General features: G+C 44.9%; 2 protein-coding genes across 2 annotated transcripts in view; one reads left to right on the top strand and one right to left on the bottom strand.

The window, feature by feature from the left end:
* Window positions 1–1,977, top strand: part of ADAM17 (ADAM metallopeptidase domain 17) — a 34,769-nt gene extending 32,792 nt beyond the window's left edge. Inside the window, exon 19 of the mRNA XM_002197838.7 lies at window positions 65–1,977. Within this exon, the coding sequence (XP_002197874.3) occupies window positions 65–406 (342 nt within the window). The 3' untranslated portion in view covers window positions 407–1,977. The remainder of the gene's footprint in view (window positions 1–64) is intronic.
* A 1,665-nt stretch (window positions 1,978–3,642) lies between these two features.
* On the bottom strand, window positions 3,643–9,352 carry IAH1 (isoamyl acetate hydrolyzing esterase 1 (putative)). Its single transcript, XM_002197791.7, has 6 exons — window positions 9,248–9,352; window positions 8,150–8,202; window positions 7,563–7,711; window positions 6,568–6,729; window positions 4,664–4,782; window positions 3,643–3,978 (listed from the first exon to the last, which is right to left on the bottom strand). The coding sequence occupies exons 1-6, from the start codon at window positions 9,341–9,343 to the stop codon at window positions 3,811–3,813; spliced, it is 747 nt and encodes a 248-aa protein (XP_002197827.5). The 5' UTR covers window positions 9,344–9,352; the 3' UTR covers window positions 3,643–3,810.
* Window positions 9,353–10,724: the final 1,372 nt, after the last annotated feature.

Genomic DNA, 10,724 nt, shown 5'->3' on the forward strand with positions numbered 1-10,724 from the left:
AAACTGAACCCTGGGCTAGGTGCTGGTTGCTTTTGCCAGTGATGTGGCCTCTTGTGTCTTGCAGAACGTGGAGATGCTGAGCAGCCTGGACTCCGCCTCTGTTCGCATCATCAAGCCGTTCCCTGCGGCGCAGGCCACGAGCCGGCACCAGCCGCTGCAGCCCCTGACGCCCGCGCCCGCGCCGCCCAAGCAGGACCACCAAAGGATGGACACCATCCAGGAGGACCCCAGCACCGACTCGCACATCGACGAGGACGCCTTTGAGAAGGACCCTTTCCCAAACAGCAGCTCTGCCGCCAAATCTTTCGAGGACTTGACAGACCATCCTGTCATTAGGAGTGAGAAAGCTTCATCCTTCAAACTACAGCGCCAGAACCGGGTGGACAGCAAAGAAACAGAGTGCTAGTGTCCTGCTGCCTTCTAAATGTATGACTCGTGTCTGCAAAATAAGGATCTGAAACCATTTCATTTCTATAAATATAAATATATGTATATATATTTTTGTGAGGGAGTGGGAGAATAAGGAAGCGACCTACTGCAGATGCTGGTCATGTGTATGACCTTCCTTAAACTACATTTATTAGAGCATTATATCTTTTAAAAAGGAAAATCCAAACTAGAACTGGCTTGTTTTTGAAGCTTTTTGGATTTGTTTTTCTACTTTTTTGACCTTTAACATTTCCTTCGACCTGTGGTGCAAAACCAAATATCCTGATGGATATTGGATTGTGTATATCAGCCTTTTTTTATAATTTAATATTTTGTAGTCTACAGCACTGATAGACAAAATTAAGGGGCTTTTAAAACCAAAAGATAATTAAGGTACATGTAACCAAAAGCCTAAGCAAATGCCTTGAGAACAGAGAGTAATGAAACATAAAAATACAGTCTCGCAGCATTCAGTAAAATGCATAATCAGAATAAAGAACCTTAAAACGCCCAGCTTCTGTATAAATAAAAGGATCACAGAGGTTGTTACACTGTACATAGTGCATGAGAAATGCTCCTTTAGCAGCTGCCTTGTCTTGGTGGCTTTTGTTGGGAGTTTCCCACTCTGCACTGAGCTTTGTGTGTTGTAGGTGTCTGGTTGGAGATAGAAACATAAAGAAATCATTTACACAGATGACACTTTAAACTGCTGTTTTACAGCAGTTTTGGTGCAGAAATGTTTCTCCAAATGTTATTTTAAAATAGGCAACACTATTGCTGAAATTTTCAAATTACTGAGCTGTTTTCTGTGGTCTCTGTGGCCTTTAAAAGCTCCTACTGCATGAATGATGGGAAAAACTCACTCCATCGCAGGGGAGGCATTTAAAAACAATTGTGAATTTAGTAAAGAAATAAACCTTTGTTAAAACTTGCAGGGTAAGTACAAGGAGGAGATTTTGTGAATACAGATACTCACAAGCTGATAATTGGATGGTGTCTTCTGTACACCTGGAGATCTCTCAGGTGAGCTGGGACTGACACATGAACATTGTTTTAGCTTAGCAGCAGATGGACTGACACAGTGGAGTCACAGAGCAACTGTCCTGCTAGTACAGCAGCACCTTCATTCTGCAGCTGTTTTCTCCCACAATGATCTGTTGATAAAACTGGCAGAACATGGCCAAGGGCAGGACCATTTAACTCTTACAAGCCTGGACTCAGACATGGGAATGTGAGGCTGTGGTGAGCCCATGTTTTTTAATGTGAGGGAAAAGGACTGAACCTGTGCTGCAAAGTTGTGTGAGTGCTCTCTCTCCTCCACATCCAAGGATACTTGTTACACTAGTTACTTGAATGTGTGCCTTATGGTATTCCTATCTGACTAGCTATTATGTTTTATATGCTGGTTTTGAACTTTGTTTTGGGGTTGTTTGGTTTTTGTTCGGGTTTTCTGTTTTTTGATTCAGTGCAAAGTACAAGTGTGAGGAGTTAATTTAATTCCCAACAAAATAAAAGCTTTTTATAATAAAAAAATCAGTTAACCAAGAACTGTTTCTATGTAATCCTTTTCTAAGGATCTCTATTCCCTGGTTGTCAAAGCCTGGGTTTAGTCTGGCATGCAGCCAGGCAGGAGCCAGAGTTTCTGACTGCTCCTTTCTGCGCTCAGATGCTGCAGAGGCCAGACCTGGACTATCGCTGGTGCAGACCTGCACTGTGAGGGCTGCCTGCTTCCTCCCAGGCTGAAGCTGGTACTGCCATGTGTCCTGCGGATTATCACCCGTTCAGATGGTGACATTAAGTGCCTGAGGGATGGGGGTGTGCTCAAATGCCTGTTCAGCTACCAAATCTGTGAGTACATGTTCTCAGCACAAAGGTCTTTACATCCTAGGTGAAAACCATTCAGTGGCAGGTGCTTGGGATCATGAAAACAGATTTGAAGCAGGCCTTGGAAATCACTGAGTCCATCCCCCAGCCTGAGCTGTATTCCAGAAACTGAAAGCAGTACTTGCATGGTTTGTTCATAACATCTAAGGCAGGAAGATCCACACCTTCCCACTGGGAACCACTTTTGCTGTTCGGCCACTCTGTACTGTAAGCATTTATTACAGGAGGATAGTCCAGTTTAATACTTATAAATATTTATATCTCAAACTCACTTTTACGCTGGCTCCAGGCACATGAAAAATACTTATGGTTCAGTTTATAACACTGTGACATAGTAGATGACAGATCTTGGCCAGCTTGTCTTAATTATTTCATGAAGCAAAGGCAGTCTAATGGCACTAACAGTGCAGGACAGCATGAGAGCCTCTCATTACTCTCTCACCCCCTACACAATAAGCACACTTGTTCCATGTCAACGTAACTGTTAATACAGCCCAGAAGTATGGAGGGGTTTTATTTGCAGTGATACACCATTTGATTTTTATGAGCGGTTAGTTGTAGCCTCGTTTTTGCTGCTATCTGGCTTGCTAGACAAACATTGTTCCATACTTGTTGAATTTCATTTAGATTGCAGACAATGTTTTGTTTTTTGTTTGTTTGTTTGTAAAGGCAGTTTTGTTGTTTGTGTTCTCTTGGCCAAAACCTGCATAGTCTGCAGTACTTATCTGTAACATGAGTTGTAAAATTATTTTAACAACTCACCTGAAAGGTCTTCTTAACTTGATGGCAAATGACATACAGTGCAGCTTTGTCAGCAGAGATGTAGAACTTTTCTAGTAGTTTCTCCAAGGTCATCTATCACCAGTCTTATACGGCCCAAAAACATGCACTGGTCTGAAACCTGTGCCTATACAGAAGAGCCGAGTATAAAGAAGCTGCTGCTGGTGCCAGAGTAAATTAAATTTTAAAAGCCCTGTTCTAAACTACTCTCTATCACTCACTACCAAAGCCACAGTAAAACTTAGGGGACTGCTGTTCCAGCTGTATTACATCCAAATAAATTAATTTGGACTGACACTAATGGCTCTTGACAAACTCCACACTACTGCCTCTTATGAGCTACTCTGTGTTTAAAGCAAGTAGCTGGTATTACTCATAGTGCAGTCCTCAAAGCTCAGCAAGGCCAGGAACTGCTCAGGGCAGCCTCTATCCCTTGGCCACAAAACAGCTGAGACTCATTTTCCTCTGAGTCCTCCAGCACAGGGCTACTTATCCCCACAGCTATCCTGGCAACAGCAGCATAAGAAAAACCACCTCAGGACACACCCCAAGTGGTCTCATGTTTATTCTCCCCCAGACCAAGAGCAGGGGACAGAGAAGAGCATTGCTGGGGACTCCCCAGTGCCGTGTTCCCTGAGGATACAGTTTGCAGCACCTTGCTGCACAATGAGCTGGCTCTGCCTGGCGTGGCTGCCCCGGCTCCTCCCTGCAGGGATGTCACAGAAGACTGGCCTCGGGGTTCATGTGGTCCACCTCACGCCAATAAGGAAGCAGAGAAGGAAGAGCAGACAGTTTGTTTTCCAGGCGTGACCAAAGCTGAGCTGCCAGAAAGCTGTTGCCTTTTGTTGATAAATGAAGACCATCAGACAAATAGGAAGAGAAATCCTACAAGCGAGGTTAAAACCATGTATTAGTGTATTTGCTAGCTAAAGGAGACAGTCTTCAGTAATTCTTCAAAGCCAGCTAGTAAACTGGTTTTATTTTCCACTGTTTATGTTAAAATACTAAGAGAATGTTCTGATGGCCAAAATCACTGGTATTCATCAGTAAAAGATCATAGGATTAAGTGATGCAATCAAAATGAACAGTCTACTGAATTGGGGAGGACAGGGGAGGGAAAAGGTTCAGGATCCAAACTGGAGTTATCTGCTCACAGGAAAAGTCTGCAGTCTCCCATGAATGAGTTTGGGTATTTGGCAGAAGCATCAGCAACACTCTTGTGCAGCCAGATCTGAAATTAGCCCAACACTGCACAGTGGGTTGGACAAGAAAGAAACCTACAGAGGCCCCTTCCAACCTAAACTCTTCCATGACTCAAATTCAAGAAAAAGGCTATTTAAATATAATGTACTTGGGATATTTGCTAGCCAAGCACCATGGCCAGGTTGTATATAGCTTTATTTCTCATTGCCAACTATGAAGCACTCTGGATTATTTTTTTCCTTCCCTAAAGTGTAATTTGGATGTATTTTGTAGCATTTCAGTGATACGCAGCACCACTGGTTCCTCTATGCTAAATGACGCATTTCACAATTTGTGACAGTTTCAATTATTTCTGATTTCATCGTACCTGATTCTTCTGCATCAGGGTCCAGAGGTCGAGCACGTCCGTGCCGCATTCCCTGGCGACCTGGACACAGGCCTGGGCGTACTGCCCGGTGGTGGCATTGCAGCGGTTCAGTTTGTCACCTACCGAGCACAAAGAAAACATCCAGCACCCGCCACTGATGCAGCACAATTTCAGTCTTCTGTGTTTCAGGTGTTAAACCTGCACACATAACCAATAACAAACTAAATACAAAGCCTGGCAAGGTACACGGCTGGAAGCCGCAGCCTGTGTGGTCTTTTTCAGGGCACCCTTTGGTTCTGAGTCACTTGAAAATGTCTCTTTGGAAGAAATGCATCAGGTTAGAGAAGCAACAGAAACAAGCAGACAGTATAATTCTGCTGCTCACAGCTCTCACCTTCTGGCAAGCTTCAGGTGAAAGCAGTGCTTACATTTAAAACTCTTCATACACCTGCTAAGGCAGGTAAAACAGAGTTAAGTAAATGGAAATCTATTTACAAGACGAGTTCTGCTTTTTGTCTGACTCCACATGCAACTGCTCCTTGCAGTAGCCCTCTTGCTACTTTTTGCACCTGGATGAATGCTCCTCTGAACATCACCATCCTCCTGCTTCCCATCTCTCCCTTGCTCTGGTATCTATATGAAAAAATTAGAAACAGGCAGAAAATTTCTCATCAATACTGGAGAGCAGATGGTCTGATATTGCTGCTTACTGTGCCCACAATACTTCACTTGTGGTCCAAGATCACCCTGTCTTTTGTTCCATCCCTAGACACTACCCTCTTTTAGACAGATGGTGGCAGATTCAACGCCGTAAATTCAAGTTTCCTCCCCTCCTACCCCATAAAAAGGACAGTCTTAAGAGGAAAATGGGTTAACATTACAAGTGCTCCTTGGCAGCTGGGAGCCAGATAAGCAGCATTTGAGGTGTGCTCACATGACATCACATCAAAGCCTCCTAATGCAAAATTGTACAATAATGTCCAATTTAATGCAGTTTAAATTTAGGGTAATCTTAAAAGTTTTACTACTTTGATTGAAAACATGACTCAGGATATGTAACACCACCTAAATTATAGAAAGCTGTGCCACAAAGGTACCACCTCTGTAGATCTATGTACTATGTATTTGTACCTGACCTAACTCAAAAGTTTTTTATTAATGTGCAAGAACTGGACAAGGTGTCCCAACAGAAAAGAGAACATTCTCTCAGGACGTATAAACTGTCACAGCTGGAGTCAGTGGGATTATGGCAATTTCCACCAGCTCAGTAACACAAACTAAGTGGTGCTACTATGTCTCTAATTTTAGAATTAGCTTAAATAACATAATGGGAAATAATTTAACTACCTTTTTTCTTCTTTTTCAGGCACTTTTATCAGCATCCTTAGAATATGACGTTCTCTGGTATTGTTTTTTTTAACTTTTAAATAAACCTGGCTGGGATATTATTGTTTATCCAAACAGATGGGAAATCTGCTGTACCCAGTAAAAACTTTTCTAAAGCCCACAGTGCCAACATTTCTTCAATTATTTTATTATTTTTATTATTCTGGAAGCTGCTGGGACACAATGGAATCTGCCTAGGAGATGCTGATAAACCCCATGTTCTTAGAGGGCAGCCACTTCTGTCAATTCTATGCATTAACAGATCAATCAACACTTTGGAAAATATATTTGTAATTACTTGGTAGTTACAAAATAATTACTATAAATTAAAATAATTACTTACTCCATGAGCTTATCCAGAAGTTGATCAGTAAAACAGCAGCCCCTTTCCAACTAGTCAAAGAATATGACTACAATATGGCACACACATGAAGGAAACCACCTGACAACCTGGGATCTGTCACTTACACTCCACTGGTAAAATGCAGAAATTCCACCCATCCTCATCACTCCTTTACCTTTGGCAAGACATGCCTTTTCCCATGCTGATTCCTGAAGAGGTGGTGGTGTTATCAAAATAATCCTGTCGGCAGTAATGTCTACTGACTTCAGGTACTGCACCATGCTCCGCAGGTTGGCGGCGTACTCCTCCAGGGGAACGTGCTGCTTGGGGTTCAGCTCTGTCGGGGAGGAGCAGTGCATCAGTGGGGCTGAGCTCCCTGCAGGCTTCCCTACAGCACGGCAGCACTTCTACACAGAATGGCCACAGACACTCTTTCCAGTATGCAGCACCTCTCAGTCACGCATTTGGGAGGTGTGGTAGGAAAGTTCTGCTCCTCAATACCCAAAGCAGACAAATCAAGCGTTTAAAGACAGCATTTCCAACAGGCAAATAAGGCCCAGGGAAAAAAAAACCCCAACAGTTGGGTTTTTTTAAGATGCTTTTTTTACAACTTCATATCTTAGTATCAGAAAATATAATCACCTCAAACCTCATCTGAACCAAAACCTGAGATTTCCAATATTCTTGGATGCAGAGAAAATTTTGGAAAGTCCCATGGACATACAGTCAGTGCTTGATGCACTGATGTAATTATCATTTTGATTAGACTCTGCATCCTGCTATGCTCATCTGAAAGAAAATCCAAATGCTACCTTCCCTCCTTTCCTCAGCCCATCTGCCTCATCAGTCTCCTTTCAAGACAGAAGAAACAATTGGATGCCCAACTCCAATTTTAGGCAACTGCTACACAACTAAGTCTTGAGCATCTTGAAATTTATTCTTCTAGTATTAAAACTTGGTGATAGGGAGAGAAATGGAAGGCACTGCATGGTTTAAATACAAATGAAATGACAGAAAGCAAACGTCTGTATAAATGAAGAGAAAGTAATCGGTTCCTGGAGAACTAGCAGGAAAAGCCTATTCCAAAATGTTCTGCTATTCTGCTTAACTGTAAAACTGTTTTAAGAGAACAGGTCACAGGAAAAAAAGACAGAAAGCAAGCTACTCTACCTTTCAAAGCACTGTCATTAGCTCCAAAGAAAATAGTAACTGCAGCAATACTGTCAGCACTAGTACTTTCAGTGATCAGTCTTGGAAGAATCAATTTAGCCCATCTGGTGTTGTACCCCGAGATCCCACGGTTCACAACATCACACTTTCTGAAACAGAGACATATAAAAAAAAAAAATCTCTCCTCTGTCCACCAAAACAAAACTTTGGAAGGTTTGAACCCTTTCTGTCAAGCCATCTGCCTCCATCCCTCTCAGGAAAAATGATATCTCACATGAGTTTTCAATGGGATCATGCTTTGAAAGTGCACACACATGTACTGTTTACCTGTTACATCACGGAACCAAGACAACAATCCTGACAATCACTAAGGAATTTTTAATTTCCACTCAAGCTTTGTGTGGAAACACCCAATAAGTATTTTCACCAGTTCTGGGCATGCTGCCCAGAAGGCAATTTCACTTCACTAAATAAATAAATGTCAATAAATAAACATGTATTAAATATTAACCGCTGTTGGTTTTCATTTAGAAAAGCTGCATGACTTTCTACAAGCTAAAAATTACTTTTGAAATTTAAGCTCTTACCTGACCAGTCTCTCAGCAAGGTATGCCCCCCAGCCATTTTCCTGGAAGGAGTACTGAAAACAAGGAAAATGGTTAGATCCTCACTGGAAGAACTTGTTCCCAAGAGCCTAGCCACACCACTGGCACCTTCCCACCTCTGTGCATGGCCTCTGGCACTGCTGCTGGTGCATTTCCTCCCTGCCCTGTCCCTCTGAGGTCAAACAGTCCTGGTTTTACCCAGGGGCACCACTGGCCTCTGAGGCAACACGGGGCTGGTACCTCTGCAGGGATGGACCCTGTGGTCCCTTCAAAATCCAAACTGACCACTGCTGGACTGTAGTTTCATTTTGGCCAATGAGGGTTTGAATATTTTTCTACTTTATTTTTAAGATCATTTCATTCTGAAAGGCACCTCTCAAAAATCCTCCCTCTTCGTGGAGTTCAGTTTAACCTCTTCCAGAAACAGGAAAACTAATTCCTCCTCCTTATTCCCACTGCGGCACCATCCTCTCTGCTACAGTTCTGCACAGGGAAGTCGGCTTAGACACCCATCTCCCATTAAAGATAAACCTGGTCTCTGGCTTTAGTTTTTCATCAGAGCAGTCCAGTGACCTACCACACAACCCACCCAACAGAAGGCAGGGACCCACAATCAATGCCGAACAGCTGGTGCTGCCTCAGAGATGTTCCCCAGGTGCAGCCACCTCCATGGAGAAGCTGTGTCCGGGCCGGGCGAGCCAGCACGGGGAGCAGGGCTGCACCAGGAGCAGAGCTCGGCTCCCTGCGGGCGGCACGGGCAGCACGCTGGGCCCTGGATGGAAAATGGCCCTGACACCGGAACATCCTTTCCGCCCCTAACGCAGCGATCTCAGATTTCTGCGAGACGGCTCCAAATCCGACATTCGCCCACAGCCGTGCAGGCCCAGGCACAGCCTCACGGCGGGCCCGGGGCTGCGACCGAGCCGCGAGCGCTCCGGGGCTGCGACCGGCCCTGTCCCCTTCCCTTTCCCCGGCACCGGAGCTCGCAGCAACGCCGGCACGCTGCTGGGCCGTCGGCCCCGGGCCGAGGAGCCGGGCTGGCCAGACAGCCCCACACGGGAACGGCGGGGCCGGGGGTACCTCAGTGATGGAGTCTCCGAAGAGGAGGACGCGAGGCCAGCGCAGGAGCCGCCCGCGGGCTGCCGCCTCCGGCAGCGCCATGGCCGGGCCGGACATCCGCCGCAGCGGCCGCCTCCTCCGCGGGAGGCGGGCGGAGCAAGGCCCCGGCTACAAACCGGGCTCAGCTTCCAGCCCTGCTCCGTCTTTCATCGCCTCTTTAAAAGGTTCAGTGACGCGGGGAGGGCGCGCCCGGGGCAGCCGGGACCCGCCCCTCACACAGCGCCCGCGCTGGTAAAGGAGCGATGAGGATGGGTGGAATTTCTGCATTTTACAGTGGACTATAAGTCACAGATCCCAGGTTGTCAGGTGGTTTCCTTCATGTGTGTGCCATATTGTAGTCATATTCTTTGACTAGTTGGAAAAGAGCTGCTGTTTTACTGATCAATGTGAAAGACAATAGCATAGTTTTTGTTCATCAGGAAAAGTCCCAGGGATTGTGTAAGTCACAGGAAACAGTGGGGCAGGAGGGCAGGATGTACTGCTATTAGTAGATAGTGGAATTGAGAGATCTTTGAAAGCTGCGTTACCATATTTGGAGAAGTTATTGCAGGGTTAACGCTACCTCGGAGGAAGAAGAATAGGAGCTTTCCTCAAACGACCACCGGACAGCAGAAAAAAGACCCCTAGCAACACGCCGCGCAGATGCAGAGCACGTCGAGAATATCACAAAGTCCGGAACTGAAGGGGTATAAGAACTGAAAGACCGGGAGGTGCGGTGCGAGCCGTTGGTGGGAGCAGAGGCTCCCCGGCCGCCCAGCGCTGCATTTGCCCGTACTGCTTGCTTGCTAAATTAATAAAATTCTCTTTATAAAGTGACACAAATTGGTCCCGTGTCATAATTTATAACAATCAACTTCTGGATAAGCTCATGGAGTAAGTAATTATTTTAATTTATAGTAATTATTTCCACAGAACGTGTGCAATTTCATGGTCTGTACCTGTTTCAAAGATAGACTTCCTTCTTAAGAAAATGCAATTACCTCATTTAAAAGACTTCATACTGTTTAGCCTGCTAACGCCAAAATTTGGGGAGGAAAGTGTCACTAATTTTCCTTATTGTCCAATACTATGAAGATCATCCTTTGGCAACAACTGCAGATGCTCTGAGGTATCACCCACACTGTATTTGGAATTCTGCTGTGTCCTGCAGTGTCTGATATTCCGTGTCCCTTTTCCCAGGCCGGGATGGTCACCGACTTGGGGCAGAGGAGGCTGTCACACGCCATAAGCACCCACTTCTCCTGCAGGTGGTGGTGTTCCTATAGTCCAGTTAGTGCCATACCTGCAGGCAGAGTTTTAAAGCTCCAACTAACCCCACCATGCAAACACGGATTCCATTTTCAGTTGTGTTCAATCACCTTTTGATTTCAAGTAGATACAAGCAAGCAGGCAATCACTTTCTCAAAAGGAACAAAATTACATATGCAAACTCAATATA

Source organism: Taeniopygia guttata, chromosome 3 (genome assembly GCF_048771995.1).
Source record: "Taeniopygia guttata chromosome 3, bTaeGut7.mat, whole genome shotgun sequence".
Classification (NCBI taxonomy): Eukaryota; Metazoa; Chordata; class Aves; order Passeriformes; family Estrildidae; genus Taeniopygia; species Taeniopygia guttata.